Raw genomic sequence first — 15,353 nt, 5'->3', positions numbered from 1 at the left:
AGCTACTGCTGGCACACAAAGTTTGTCCTTTGCAGCAAGTGTTTACTAAAGCTATTTCAATATGTAATCTCTTTGTGTATTGAGCCTGTATCTATGTTGTAGGGAAAGCACCTTCAGTATTTCACATGCACAAAGGAGACAGTTCACGCTGATGTTTAAGTTACTCACAACAACTATATACATTCAGGGAAGGGAGATTTCTGAACAGTCAGTTTTGATGTTTGAGAAATACCTGTACATCCAATTATTCTTGTCCTCACTGTGACCAAAGATAAGCTTTACCTGAATCGGACAAAACTGATTTTTGTACCACAAATGGGCTCTTGAACCAAGTTATCTCTTTTTTTTTTTTTTTTTTTGAGGTGTAATTTAATGCTGCTGAGTTGGACTGCGTGCTTTGGTTTTGGTTGCCTTGGTCTTTTGTGTTGTAGCTTTGCTCTTGCAATACTTGATTTCCCTGCCAGAGCGATAAATGGTGAATTATTTTGACACTGGCAAATTCTGCTCATTTGTCACCTGCTTGTCAGAGGGTGTTGCTTCCCTGCTGCCAGCAGATGGATTCCATCTATGGTTTCATGCTCAAGTGGCAGATCAAAGTGTTTTGCATCACTTTTGCTAGGTTATTTTAGTAAAATGTGGCCATACCCTAGATGCACTTAAATATATTTTATATATACATATAAAGTATTATTTGGGGCTTCAACAGAAGTCAAAAATTGAGGCAGCACTTTAAGGTTGTTGTAGCATGAAGAGTGGTGTGTACAATTCTCCAAATCTTGAAATGACTGTACAAATATGCTGAAAGCAGAATATGTGTATGGAAAATAAAGTTAACTGGTGTTTATAAAGCTGTGTTTTAGTGTAAGTAGACATGTATGCCATTTCTGAGAGCTTTTCCAATAGGGTTGTCAGTATGCCTGGATCTGGATGTTGGTGGGGAAACACAAACTTTTGCTTCTAAGCTGTTCAGCATTTACACCCCAATTAGTTGATATTTCTATGTTGATTGGTTCAAAGCATGGGTCCATCATCTGCTAAAGGACCAGCTGCTTCGCAAATCTTTCCAATATGCAGGTAGGAATAGATGTAAATAAAGTTTTGTCCTGTTGCTAGCTGGAGAGCTGTTAATTTACTGGCCTGAAGCATGAAGGGTTTGGTTTCCTCTCGCAATCCTACAGAAATATAAACATTTTAAAAGAGCTAAAGTAATTGGCAGGTGGGGAAGCGTTTGTGGGTTTACCTTATTTCTGATGTCAGAGGAAGAGCTGCTATTGCAGCAGCATCTTCCTTGGCAGAAGCTGGTTTCTATTGATCAGAACATGCCCTTTCAGGTAAATTGTGCAGGCAGGATGTGTTGCCCTAGCTCTACCAGAGTCATATGAATAACCGCATCTGAGCAAAACTAGTTCCGAAACTACCTCTGGTTCAGGTTTTTAACAGCTCTTAATAAATAGTTTTTGCCCGATGGTTGGTTGTGATACTTAGCATTTAGTAAGTCTTCTTGTACTGGGCTTCTGGACTCTTTGGCCCTAGAAAGTTAATCTAGTGCTCAAAATTCAAGGATCCAGCTACATGCTGCTTTGAGATTTGGTCCCCAGCTGGCCAGCACAGGGAGCTAAAGTCACAAACTGCATCTCTTACACCAGTGTTCTAAGAATGGTACCATGGAGTTAATTTTAATGTAGTTGCTTTATTTTTAATACAAAAAATTACTTTTTAGAGACTTATATAGTTCAGGAAACGATGGCAGATTAAGTACCTGTACTAGGATGTAGGACAAACATACCATAATGCTCTTGTTCAGTCAGTAATTTTAGTAAGTGTGCTTTTCAACTAGTACATTATCCTAAGGTGTCCTGTCCTGCTGTGTTCTCATAGCTCGTAACATGCAGAGCGTAGTTCATCTCTGTCAAATACGAAGGCCGTATGCCTACAGGCCTGGAGGCTGCCCGGGCAGCAGGTTAGCAGCACTCTGCTCTGACGAGGGTGAGCGTACTTCATAGGACTTTGAGGATGATAAATTGATGACTTCACTAATAGTAGCATTGACCCTTTAATGATGAAATGACTAAGCATTTCCCTGCGGTTTTCTGCAGCATTATAGCTGTGACCCCTCTGGAACAGGGAAGAACAGGCCTGAAATATTTGGGGGTGTCTAACATGTTTCACTGGTACTTCTGTGCCTGAACCTCTGAACCATGGCAGGGAGAGAAAAGCTCCTTTCACTTGTTGCTGCCTAATAGACTTGATGAGGATTCCTGGGGCAGAGAGAAGTACTGGAGTGAGGAGGAGGGAGAAATGCATTAATCATCCCACTTCAGAAAGGAACAGTTGGAAAGGTTCAAGGGCAAATGATTTTCTACATGACCTTTGTTCCAACACCTTGGGTGTGCTGAGTGAACTGTGTAAAATGCTGCAGTCAAGATGCTTCTAGTACCAAAGATCCTAGGAGGCATTTTGAGATGTGCTATTTTCACTTTTTAACCATGTCGTTGCAGGCATAATCCAGAATTTTTGCTGTTTATTATTTTAACAGGACTAGTGCTAATAAAATACCCTCTTGTTAGCTTTTGCATGAGAAATGCACATAAAACTATGGTAAAGATTAAAATTTTAAGCCAGGAATAATGCATTCCACGGGGGTCACTTGTAAAAGGCCTTATGGAAATAGTGTTCAGATACCAGAGGTTTCTTTAATCAAAACTGAAACGCTTTTGCAGGTTCTCTGCCCAGGAGATAACTTTTAATTTTTGCTAATAATGATTTACATCAGATGATGAAAAATGTGGTTCCATGCTCCATTGCATCTCATTTGTTTCCTAACTATGAACAAAAATAAATTAACAAAAATCTCCATGTGACTGTTTTTCCTAGCAGAAAAAAACACTGGCTTTATGCTTTAAAAAAGAAGCCTCTGATTGACTTAGCCTAAGTTCCCGGTGTTTGTGGTGGCTACTTTCCAATGCTGAGTGTGAAGATGATTCGGCCCAGGAAGCGGTCACTGTTAACGTCGTTGATAATACCTTTCCCATTCAGACTACACTGAATGGGGACCAAATAATTCTTCTTCACATCTGTAAAGTGCATAGCCACCAGTGGGGACGTATAGTTGACCTGAAAAGAAGGGAGACTTAAGTGTAATTTTTGAGGGAGCAGAAAAGCTGTCCGTGCTTTCATGTTCAGTAAAAATCATTAGTAACTGTTTCACGGTTCCCAGGCGTCCGAGTGTGTTTGCCTGATGTCCATCATGGTCCCTCAGGATGCTGAAGCTGAGCCTTTCTGTGCCTCAGAGGGACAGGATCACTGCACTGTGCCTCTTGGGTTGATTAGCAGGGACAAGTAACATTAGATAATGGGACTCTGAAATACTTTCTGCTGGTCTAAAAACTGACCTATGGCTTGTAATAAGAAATCCGTGGTGTTCCTCAGATCTCTGTGCAAAAAGGACATGCAGAGCTGGCATCTGGGGCTGTTCCTCATCCTCAGCCAGCAGCAGTATGACAACAGGAGTCTAGCGCCTGCCTCATCTTCCATGTCAACTTTTGTTGTGAAGATGTGTTACTTCCTACCGCTACACAGCCCAGTGCAGACCATGGCAGTGCTGGCCAGTGTGTTTAGAAATAGCCACCAATGTTGGACTGCTCTGTCCTGAGCCATGCAGCCTGAAGTGGTTTTGTCATAGCTTTGACAGAAGCCCCATCCTTGTCCTCTTGTGTCACCTAACCCCTGACTTCACTAACACCCTGGGAAAATGCTGGTGTTGAGACCTTCTCTGGGAGTTTGCAAAGCCAGTCTTAGTCTCTAGACAATAAATGCAATCATTCCTACTGCTGGCAAGGGGGAACCAGAGTCCCCAAGGGTTTCCTGCAGTTGTCAGAGACAGAAATAGAGTGCTGTAATCCCAGTGCCCATGGCCTCCCTCTTGCCTGCATCTGCCCATAAGAGCCAGAAAACATGTCTGTACTCTGTGCAGCAGCTCCTGCCCTCTCCCAAGGAGATGTAACAAAGATGTCCTTACTTACATGAGTGATCTTGCCATAGTAGGGATAATACATGAGATCAAACGTCCCGTTTCCAGGGTAGAAGTCCACTGATCTGAGATCGCTCTCATTGCCTTTCTGTGGTTGGAAAGAAAATAAAGGTACACACGTAGCACATGGGACACAAAATACAGCTCCCTTCAGAGTAAGGTGAAGGAGCCTTAATACAGACATGTAATACCGACATGCAAATCCATGTCGGGGCTCAGCTGCGCTTGCTTGCACACAGTGCGTTTGCTGTGAGAGCCAGCTGCTGCTGCAGCAAGCCAGAGCATAATGGTGTTATGAGGGCACAGATGAGGGTTACAGAATTTGCTGCCTGTCAATTCCCTCCCTGCGCTTGGCTACTGCTTTATTGCTCTGTAAGCCTGTGATCCAGCTGCTGCCTGTGCAGTGGGAACCTTTCCTTCGCCCTATTGCTGTTGGCTTGCAGGGTGCTCCCCAGGACCGAGGGTCCTGCAGAGTGGGTGGGGATGGATGTGAGCAGCTCCAGGCTCCATCTGGCACTCTAGAACCCAGCCCTGTGGGCCTGCCCTCAGGCTGAGCAGGGTGCTACCAGTGAGGCTGGCAGGAGCTGGCAGCATGCAGAGGGTGAGGTCCAGGGTGGGAAGCAAGAGACTGGTGGCCTCTGTTGTTCTCAGCAGACCCCGACTTGTGCCCAGAGGCATTGGCAGCGCTGGGTCCTGTGAGTGTTTGGGGCTAAAACAGTGGCAGATATTGGTGGGGTCCATCAGAGAGAGATACTTGGCACCATGCTGCCGAGCACAAATGAAAGCAGTACCTGCACTTTGCAGTCCACGCTCACAGGGACCCCAGCACCAGGGCGATAGCCTATGATCTGCAAAAACAAAAGACATCCATGCTTGTATGGAATGGCTGCCTCCCTTCTCTAAGGCTTAAGCTTTTCTATGTGCCAGTCACATTGCTTAGGACAGAGTTACGTGTCCCTAGAAGCAGGGTCTGCCACTCCGTGCAGTGCAGCTTCCCCGTGTCTGAGAGCAGAGGCAGAGCAGAGCATCCAGAGAACCCAGACTCCCTGGAGCAATGCAGCGACTTCCCTACACAGCTCACACACCCCCTATGTTTATTTTCCCAGCAGCATGCACTGAGCCACCATCCTATTAGAAGATTTCAAATAAACTTGATTCTATGAAAATTCCCATTATAAAGAGGCTGAGGTCTGAGGCGTAACTCTAAAGCTCAGTTACTTCCACACAGGGGCCTGGCACAAGACCCTCCAAGCACTCAGGCCTCAGCAAATCAAATCAAGCAAATTTTGTAGTGTTTCTTTTCTATGTTTTCTAGCAGGTATGAGCCAGCAGGTTTGGGGATTCTAGTTCCCTTTTCCCTGGGCCTGAGAAGCGGAGGAGCTTCAGTCCTTGTGATGGTCTTTATCACACTGGGATGCCCTGAAGGAAGCAATTAAGATGACTGGCTTTCTCTGTACCCGGTTCATCTTCAGCAAGATGCAGGGCTGGCCTTTAGAGTAGCCAAACGTTGGGTCCTCAATGCCAGAGCAGTTCTGCAGCAGTGAGCGCTTGAACTGGCAGGCCTTCTTCTCCTCGCTTTCATTGCCCCCTTGGATGAAGTACTGTCCTGAGACACACTCGATATTCTTCTCCTCTTGAACTTTGTCATCATAAGCTGGTGGGGACCAAGAGACTTGTTAACATTTCTTGAGACCTGCATAGACCCACACTCTCAGACTACATCCACATGTCAAGGGAGTTAGAAAGTTCCACCTGGAAAGGCAAAGCTCCCTCCCACAGAAGCTCCTGTTATCACCTTATGAGCCTCCTTATCTAGACGGGGGTTGTGAGATGCTGAGAGCTGGTCCACGCCCCAGGAGCAGATCCCTGTGCATGTGTGCATGGATGCCAACAACTTGCTGACATGACTCCTGGGGTGCCAAAGGGCTTACCTGCTAGGAAGTGGTGCATGCTGTCCACGTAGGGTTGCCACGTGCTGGGCTGAGAGACATTGAAGGTGATGGTGAACCCATTCAAGTACGGTCTGATCATTACTCCTGGAGAAGAAAATGGACCCTGTTAGAGCAGACATCAGTGGACTGGCCCACAGGCTTGAGAATTGTGTTGCAGGGGCTGGTTGCACTGCAACTGGGGTAGGGGCTGGGCACAGGCAAAAAAGCAGCAGCACCAGCTCACAAATAACCTCAACCTGACCTCCATTTCACACCCAGAGATCACCACGCACATCAAAATATCCTGGGGAACATGGGAGACCTGGAGGGTATCAGCAGTGCTGCAGGGAAGAGAAAGGCTTGGGGCTGCACGCAGAGGCTGAGGGGTCCCCCATGCTCCCAGCTGTGCAGCCAGCTCCGGGCAGGGAGGAGGGCGAGGGGGCCTTGTGTTCCCCACTGACATGCAAATACAGGGAAAATGCTGCTTCTGTCATAGGGAAAGGAATTTTTAAATATTGTCTTGCCAGGATTCCCTCAATTAATAATGCATTTTATTTTGAAGGTACAAGGTATAAAGGGGCAGCAACTGAAATGAATAGGCATCACCTATGAAATGCCTAAACTTGCTCATTTACCTTGAGAATAATTAGCCTAATAATCAGCATAATTAGAATAACAATTAGTATAATTAGAATTAATGCTTCACATGGGGCTATTTAAGATGCCTGATTCTCTGCAGAGAACCTGCAGCACTGTCAGTGCTCTGAGGTAGGTGATAACACCCCATGTTACGGAGGGCTGGCTGACTGTAGGCACGTACAGCTCCAGCAAGGCTTTACCCAAGGTCCCTGCTGTGCTGTTGTAGCACTTTGCTGGGCAAGTGTCAGAGGTGCCCAAGGCTGGGCTGGCTGGGGTACGTACCTGGCGGAGACACACGGTCCCGGTACGTGGGCGTGTAGGGGCTCAGCGTGAGCAGCATCACGTACATGCAAAAGGCAAACATTCCCGCCAGGCACATGTAGAAAATGAAGTAAAACAGTAAGATTAAGCCTGCAAAAGAGAGAGGCCATGTTGCTGTTAACGCAACCAGAGCACATTCTGTGGGCTGTATCCTGCAGGGATGCACAGCCACGCTCAGCATGGCATCCTCCACAGCTCTGAGTCCATTGTGGAGGTGGGAGCTTACAGCCCTCCTCCACACATGGGGCCTGGCATTTCTGGGTGCAGGACCCTCAGCCAGACACGCTCCCTGCCCAGCCCTGGGGCCAGGGCCACTGCCGTTTGGCTCTGTACTCTTTTTGCTGCATGGCCCTTCCCAGGGCTGGGTCAGGACCAGGTCCATGTGTCCACCTGCTTCAGCTCTCTGTGACAGACAGACCCAACCCTGGCTCTTGCCCTTCCCACCCCCTCTTGGCAGGGTAACATGTGAGGGTACCCAGTGGCTTCAGCATGTCTGAATTCCCGATGGGGGCTGCAGGGTGACGCTCCTGTCCCGTCTCGTGTCGCTTGCAAGGCAGGAACCCCAGCACTGGGATTGAAATGAGTGGCATTGTTCAAGGGCTGTGCCACCACTGGCTGTTTCATAGCCCTGACGTCCAGGGAATGGGTTTGTTTTTCCTATGGACCAGGCTGATGTCTGAGGATGTCTCAAGAGGCCACAGCCTATGAATAAAACCCAGCAGCTCAGAAAGCAAAGTGAAGCCCTAACCCAAACATTTCCCAGGAGAAACACGCCGGCAGCTCGGAGAGAGCCCTGGGAACACAGATGTGTGCTCCTGCCGTGCTTCTGCCGGGGCCACAGTGCTGGGAACCACTGCCATGTCCTGCTGCGGGCCGAGCCAGGGCAGATGGGACCATCACCGCTGCTGGTGGCACAGCAGGAACAATGTCCAGCCCTGCCACAATGACACTGGTACGGTGCCTCTGTACCAGCCTGGCAGGACTGGAGCTGCCACTGGGGTGCCAAGCCAATGCTTGTTGAGGTGTGGTGCTGCTACCATTCCTGTTCTTATGTTTCCTGCAATGCAGCAGGAAACCTTATCACCAGCAGAGCTGGGACTGCAGCCTTTCCCAGAGGCTGGGGCTTCCAGTGCTGACCCTGTGGCCAGCCAGCTCCCTGCATTTTGGCAGGACAAGACCTCTGAGTGACCCTGTCCCTGGGGAACACCTTCAGGGCCAGCATGAGGGAGCAGACCCAGGCTGGGCAAACTCCTCCTCCTCACCTGTGAGATAAGAGCAGGAAAATTCACCTCCATTCACCACCAAATGCTCTCCTTTTTAAAAAAAAATTTATTTTCATGGTAGCTTCAATGCCTCTTTCCTGCCCCCCTGTACAGGCAAGTGAGCACACACGTGTGTGCAGCTGGGGGTATGTGTGTCCACAGGGTAGAGGGGACGTATAACACACCACGATGCTTTCAGGGCACAGGAGGACACTGCGCCCTGCACAAGGCTGTAAATAAATAACTTCCAGCAGTAGCCAGCCAGGGCTACATGCACACCAGCCTGAGGAAGTCCTCTCACAGGGCTTTTCTCAGCACCTGGCAGAGCTTCCAGAAACCCAAACCCACGACTCTAAGGACTGTCACCCCTGTACTGCTCTCACACTCCAGACTGCTCCTTCCCATCCAGCCCATGGCCTGTGGCTGGCAAAGGGTATGGGAGAGCAAACGTGGATTTCAAAGCCTGCCCAGACTCATGCTTGCAGGTTTTCAGACTCCTCCGGAGCTCATGGGCAGTTTCCTTTGTTCCTCTGTCCCCACAGAGAAGGAGACCCAGAGTGCTTGGCGAGGGCACAGGCAGGCTGTGGGGCTTGTGAGCATGTTGCCAGTGCCAGCTGCTGAGGGCTGCAAAGGCTGAGCAGCAGCCCCCAATAATTCACAGCCTTACACCATTGCGGATGTGCATGTGATGCTGGGCTAAGGTTGGGGATTTTCACTCCGCTGCAGGGGCTATGCATGGCCAGGAGAGCAGAGCTGCAAAGGTGGATGGCATCGCGTGTGCTGTGGCACCTTGGTCTCAGACTGAGCCTGCAGCAGTGCTGGCCCCACAGCCCTGGGCTGCTCTTAACCACTCAGGGCACCTCTGGGCTCAGCGATAATTTTCAAAGGCCACATGGATACGGACAAAATAGACAGGGCACTCAAAACCCTCACTGGCACATCCAAGCCCACCAGCCCCCATAGCACATGCAGGCTCCGCTGTGGGCACTATGTCATGCCCCGGGACAGTGCAGGGTAACAGCAATGACCAGCCTTTCCCACCCCAGAGCCAGGGTGCACACAGGCAAGGAGGGCTGCTCGGCCCTGCGGTGTGCAGCCTCCCCGAAATGCCTGCCCCATGACTCAGGCACGCTTCCCCCACTGACACTGATGACCCCAAACCCACCTCCCCATGGGCTCCTGACTTTTACAGGCAGGAGCCGGGGTGCTGGTGGCAGCAGGGGTGCATGGCTGTGGCAGACCAACCTGTAGCCCCCACACTTGCTTGGGCTCTTAATTTCTTCCCAGTACATGGTCTGGGCAGCCCAAAATCTTTGCTTTCACATTCTCAGTAAACATTAACATTCAGACCAAGGGTAACTTTCCCAAGGTTTTCTGCTTGTCCTCCCCACTAGCTCTTTATGGCACTGGTTAGAAACATCTACCCTGAAAATGTGGGATGGGGGTGGTCAGTCCAAGCTATCAAGGACATTCACAGGCAACTGCGTCTGTCATGAAGCATAAAAGGTAATGATCCCCGAAACCAGGGCTTGAGCGAGGACCTACCCCAGCTCTTGGCTGTTCTCCCCAGGCATGTCCTCTCCTCTGGGTTCCACAGGAACATCTTCATCTCCCCAGCCAGGTCTGCCCAGGTTTTGCTTCCCATCTCTGCCTTGGTCTCGTCCTCCCCTCTGTCAGGATCCTGGACCTTCTCCTCATGCTTATTTTCCTGGAAAAGTTACAGAACACAACCCCCACATGCAAGCTGAACATCTCATTGGCCAAAAATAAATGCAAAAGCACTTAATAGCTGGAAATGTTTCAAATTTCCATTTTCCCATCATCACTCTTGAGTTAAAGAGAGGCAGTTTTGGCTGTTCTGACTTAAGATTGCTTAGATCCCAGCATCTATTTTTCCATGACACGTACGTACGTCACTGCCATCACACCGGGTACTGTCTCCTTGTCCCAGCATTTACAGAAACTCCTCTTTTTCCACCTGTGTGAACATTACCAAAGAAAACCTGTAATCTGGGAGGGTCAGGGTTGTTCCCACGCTTCTGCAACATCTCTGAGCTCAAGTACATGTTTTCTGTGCTACCACAGACGACAGCAGGTGGCATTATTTAAGAGGTCATCCTGTTTGTTTTTCTTGGCATGTGAGCAAGTGTTTAGTCTTTGGAGAAATCCCTGTGTTGTTATTTTTTAATTACACTGAGTTTCAGGCAAAAGCATCTCCCCAGGCAGCGAGAGTTTGCATTTTACCTCAGTGGTGAGAACTCATTTGTCTGGAGCTTGGGAACACAAATCTCTCTACACCTGGCCAAGAGTCGCTTGACAGGAGACACAGCAGCTGTCCCTAACTGCCCTTGAACCTGGGCAGGCTCTCCATCTCCAAAAGCAGACAGCAAGGTGGGAGAGGGTGCAGACCTCACTTTGAGCTTGGGGCAGGGCCAGGCCAGGTACAGCCGGGGAGAAGGGGTGATGCTGAGATCTGGATGGGTTCATCGCCTCCTAGCACTTCATTGCAAATGCGGCTGCAGGGCTCGGCTGCTCCTGGCTGGGTCAGAGCCACTCTCGCCCACCCCAGCCATGTCTCCCCAAAGCTGCTGCAGCAGCTGCACCAGTATGATCGCCCCATGTCTGCACTAAGGGCCGTGGAAACCCACCAGCCGCGGGCACCTGTTGGAGCCAGGGCCGACAAGCGAGATATTCACACCTCGAGGGTCACCTCAGGGGAGCTGAGAAGTGGCCGACAGCTTGGCAGAAAGTCTGGCTTGGAAACACCTTTGAATCAGGGGGTGGGGGGTGGGGGGTGGAGGGGGGAGATACAGATTAAATTCTGCTCAGAGACACAAATACTGCAAAGCAGTGAGAATGGTGGGAGCATACTGACTCCAATGCCCTAATTAATGCCTTGGAGAGCCTGGGCCAGACCCAGGGGGCTGTAAACCATCACCATCCCACTGATCACCCCGATTGGACCCGATTAGAGCCCCGATGGGGCTCTTCTGGAGGCATGCCTGCGTCTGAGTGCTGCTGTTGGCAAAATGCCCACGGCTGCCCATACAGCGAAGGCAATGCTTGGCCCAGGTCCCACACCCTGCGCTGGAGCCCTTCCTGAGCCAGCTCCTGCATGGCCACAGCCCTGCATGCAGGGCTGATGAAACCAGAGGATTTCAGAGTGGGGAAGCAGCAGCCCCAGCACGAATCACCAGCAGGGACATGGGAGAGGAGTAGGGGTTGCCAGCTGCCAGGACACCCATGGAGGAACAAGTGATAGAAGAAGAAGAGGAGGAGTTCTCCTTCCTCCCACTCTCCTCCCCGTTAAATAAAAGAGCTACCAGCAGCTGTTTTGGAAACATTTTCTTAGGCTGCCAGAGTAGCAGGGACTGCTTGGAGGGATTTTGCACCAATGCTTAGTGCACACTTTGGGAAAAGCCCTTTGTATTTCACAGCAGCTGCAGCTCGGAGGCAGTGAGGGGAGGCAATGAGGGCAGCGCATGGGCTGAATGCAGAGCCCCTGCCCAGAAGCTCCTACTGATGCTTAGAGCTGTGAGGGGACAGCTCCCCCATGGGCTCTCACCCAGGGAACCCCACAGCTCTGCCCTGCAGAAGGCTTTGGCAAGGAGGGAAAAGTTTCCAGCTCTGCTGGCTCTATGCTGCACATCCAGCACTTGGTGGAGGGTCCCATCCTGCCAGCTGGGAGAGGCCACAGGGCCTCTGTGGCAGCACGGCAAAGCTGAGGGGGGCCTGGGCTCTCCCCACAGGCAGGGAGGTCTGTGTGGGGCAGCCAGATAGGATGGGATGGGATGGGATGACCCCACTGCCGGGTCCCCATTGGAGGTCCCGGAGCTAGGGAGCTAGGTTAGGTCTGGATTGCAACACCTCCCAGGTGTTTTATCTTTGCAGCCCAGGACCACAGGTGGTCTCAGAGCAGTCCCTTGCACCTGGACAAGGGGCAGGAGGAGCAGCAGGATCTGGGGTAGAATTGTGCCAGGGCAGGGAGGGGGCACAGCCATGGTGGGACCCTGGACAGCCCCAGGCTGCTGCCCACCGTGGCAGATGGGGTGGCTCTGGGCAGTGAAGCAAAGCTGGGGTTCATCCCTGATAGGATCATGCTGTGCTGATGGTCATGGGTGCCCTGAGGGAGGCCAGGGTCTCTCCCCTGTCCTCACGCTGGACCAGGTCAGCTCTTAACGGCAGGTTCCTCCTGCTGAAAGCCAGGTGTGCAGAAGGTGAACCATGCCCAGGCCCATCCCTCCTAGCCCCCCTCACTGCCCGGGACCACCAGCCAGACCCCCTGCTGCCCCTTCCCCTCTCAGTGCAAAGTGCTTATGCTTCGCCTAAGGGACTAAGCAGCATTTCCTAAAGCAAAATAGCTATATTTATCAGCCATGAAGCAAGTCCTTGTCAGCAGCTACCGCCTTGCCTCTCAGAGGGTGACCAGTAGCCCCCAAAAGACTCACCGCCTTCCAGTGGGGGCTCCTGTGCTGGCCCTCTGTGCCCGTGACGCTGGCATTTCCATCCATCCCTGGGTAGGAAACGCAGAGAAACATTGGCATTAGCACCGCAGGAGCCCAGGGCTGAGCCCAGTGGCACCAGCCCCATTGTGGGTGCCATGTCACCCCGGCTCTCGGGGACCCGCAGGCGCAGCCACCTCCCCAGAAGAGCTCCCCAGTCCCGCGGCACCCCCCAAAAAGGCTGAGTGAGCACAGCTGCGCCAAGACCTTTGCCAGTCTGTGGGGAACCACGCTGCTTTCCCTCCCTACCCTGCAGGACTTCAGCGTTCAGGAGTGGATCAAAAAATAACTTGCTTTCCTAGGAAGGGTGAGCTCAATGCAACAGGATCCCGGCTGAGCCCCCTGGCATCTGCTGCCCTTTGCAAGCACCCTCACAGCATCCTGCGTCGTGCCCAAGTCCCTGTCAATGCCAGCCTGCACCCTACATGGGGAAGCTGGGCTCTCTGCCCTGGGGAGGCCATGTAGCTGTTAATAAACATTAGCAAATCACTAGGGCTTTCAATGGCCACATGTGTCCGTTAATATGTGCTTGTCAGTCACAGCAGGGTCGTGTTTAACGCTTGCAAAATCTCTTTTGCAGTGAAAGGGTAGTGCAAGGGGTAGGTCTATACTTATCCCTTCGAACTGAGACAGCAGCTAGGAGTGCACAGCATCGGCTTACCCAAACTGGTTGTAATGTAAGAGTTGGCCACAGCCACTGAGACAAAACCTAGAGGGACACCTTCCTGTGACACCCTGTAGACCAGGGCGTGTGAGATTTCCCCCATCAGTGAATTATGGGCACAAGATAGTACGTTAGGAGCATGGGGGGTGCATGCTGGCGTCCCGCTGCTGCGAGGGGCTGGCATGATGGGAGTGCTGGGGGAACAGGGCACTGGTGTTGGGCCAGCCTTGCCAAAACCCTGCCTGCTGCTGCACATGCAGCAGCACCTGAAACCGCTCCAGCGGTGTGATGGCAGCGCGAGAGGGCTGCCTGTCCCTGGCTGTGCCCCATGTAGCTCTCGAGGAACAGTGGGGCTTGTTTTACACCGTCTGTCCCAGCAGAAGCTCGGCACCATCCACCAGCTCATTCCCTCGGCACTTTTCCAATGGGGCTGGTGACTGTTCCCTTCACGGGAGAGCCAGGCCCCATTCAATGGTGGGGAAAGGCTGCTTTGCCCCAGGCTGGGGCTTTGCCCAGAGGCACAGGGATGTCTGTCCTGGCAACCCTCAGGGCTGCATCCTGCCATTCAAGCAGGCAAAGCACCATTTCTCCCTTTCCTCTCCTGAGCATGGCTGAAAGCCACTCACTGGCTGTGCTAATAAATGGGCTCAGTGGGAAAGAAAGAGGTCTGGCAGCTGCCCCGGTCTGCGCCGAGTTGGCCGGGGCTGCCGCATGCCTGCTGCTGGGTACACAGGCAGGACTGGCTCCATACTGGCACCTGCCCGCAGCCAGGCCCGCCGGCAGGAGGGCATGCAGGCAGCCATGCCCACAGCCGACTCTCCCCAGCCAGGCTGGGGCCTTGGGGCCGGAGGGTTGCCTGCCCAAACTCAGGAGCTGGGATGGAGTGCGGGGATATAACCTGGCCAGGGCAATTGTGGAGCACCAGCAGCTCCCTGGGAGCACACGCGCCCTGTCACAGCGTTGTGCTGCCGCACAGCCCGGCCCTGGCACAGGGTGGAGGAGGGAGCTGAGACCTCTCCCCTCCGTCGCTGGCACGGACTGGGGGTAACGAGCAGGAAGGGGCCCCGCTGCCCAGGGGGGCAGAGGCAGGGAACACAGGGCTCCTCTAGTTCATCCGAGGTAAATAACCACCGTTTTCTCTGGAGGTGGATGTGTTCTTTGCCATTAATTGATCCGGGCATTTGTAACTTGCCTTTTGCGCTGCTGTCAGCGTACGTTTTCTCTTTTCTCCTGGGAGAAGTGGGTAATTAGGCTCTTATCCAATAAAAGTGTGGGGGTTTTTGAAGCAGAGATAGGATTAGTTTCTTTTAACTTGATGAAATATGCTTTGGCTTGAAATAATTACATGATTTGCACTTAGCACCTCTCAGCCCAGGGCATTAGAGTGATTTACAAGCAATTATGAAGCCTGCTGGGAAGACGGTTTTATCCCCGTTTTACAGCTACAATACGGAAAACAGGTTGAGGGCCTGCCCTGACTCCTTGGCTGGAGACGTGGGGAGCTTGCAGGGTCTCCTGGGGGTGCTGCCTCTGTGGGATGGGGCGCAGGTAGCAACAGGCATTGCCACCAAAGCAGAGACCTCAGAAACCACCAAAAAAATGGGCCAGTTTGGTGAAGGACAGAATGGCCTGGAGCAGCAGGGCTGGAGGCTGGGTGGGAGCTGCTGGGGTGCAAAGGGGCTGGGGGAAAGATGGGGAGCGGGCAAGGGGAGGCGAAGCACCAGGGAGGTGCTGAGACCCTCCGGCCGTGCTGCCGGCAGCGGGTTCCGACGCCGGGAGCCTCCGGGAGATGGGGCAGGACCTCTATCCCCCCCGCCCAAAACCCCTCTGGGGCACAATCACCGCGCCGGTTTCCCGCGGAACGGTACCGGCTACGCGTGCGGGCCCAGACCGGCGGGAGGGTAAACAACCATTTTGGAAGGAGCTGCACTTATCCCAGCCCGCCTCGCGGAGCCACGGGCCCGCCCCCGGCCCCGCCGCCGGGCGGGGGCAGCGGGCGGTGCG

General features: G+C 52.2%; 1 protein-coding gene across 5 annotated transcripts; it reads right to left on the bottom strand.

The window, feature by feature from the left end:
• Positions 1-2,712: 2,712 nt before the first annotated feature.
• Positions 2,713-15,326, bottom strand: ATP1B4 (ATPase Na+/K+ transporting family member beta 4). Of its 5 annotated transcripts, none has more exons than XM_064463281.1 (9): positions 15,218-15,326; positions 12,632-12,696; positions 9,729-9,891; positions 6,883-7,011; positions 5,962-6,066; positions 5,488-5,684; positions 4,822-4,878; positions 4,023-4,118; positions 2,713-3,114 (listed from the first exon to the last, which is right to left on the bottom strand). In XM_064463281.1, the coding sequence occupies exons 2-9, from the start codon at positions 12,692-12,694 to the stop codon at positions 2,953-2,955; spliced, it is 972 nt and encodes a 323-aa protein (XP_064319351.1). In that variant the 5' UTR covers positions 12,695-12,696; positions 15,218-15,326; the 3' UTR covers positions 2,713-2,952. The 5 variants fall into 5 exon arrangements, with proteins under 5 accessions (XP_064319351.1, XP_064319350.1, XP_064319348.1 ...); XM_064463280.1 differs by lacking the exon at positions 15,218-15,326 and adding an exon at positions 12,980-13,097; XM_064463278.1 differs by lacking the exon at positions 15,218-15,326 and adding an exon at positions 12,893-13,088.
• Between the last annotated feature and the right edge of the window lie 27 nt (positions 15,327-15,353).

This window comes from Phalacrocorax carbo, chromosome 11 (assembly GCF_963921805.1).
Source record: "Phalacrocorax carbo chromosome 11, bPhaCar2.1, whole genome shotgun sequence".
In the NCBI taxonomy this organism is placed as follows: domain Eukaryota; kingdom Metazoa; phylum Chordata; class Aves; order Suliformes; family Phalacrocoracidae; genus Phalacrocorax; species Phalacrocorax carbo.
Note: the sequence above shows the minus strand (reverse complement) of the source record. Positions and strands in the feature narration are given on the sequence as shown.

What these genes read in the sequence shown, in the direction of transcription:
- ATP1B4 (XM_064463281.1), bottom strand. Translation starts at nt 12,694, where the DNA reads ATGGATGGAAATGCCAGCGTCACGGGCACAGAGGGCCAGCACAGGAGC. An exon ending in GGAGCCCCCACTGGAAGGCG is followed by an intron (nt 9,892 to 12,631) that starts GTGAGTCTTTTG and finishes TAACTTTTCCAG; the next exon opens with GAAAATAAGCATGAGGAGAA. An exon ending in TCTTGCTGAAGATGAACCGG is followed by an intron (nt 4,879 to 5,487) that starts GTACAGAGAAAG and finishes TTGTTTTTGCAG; the next exon opens with ATCATAGGCTATCGCCCTGG.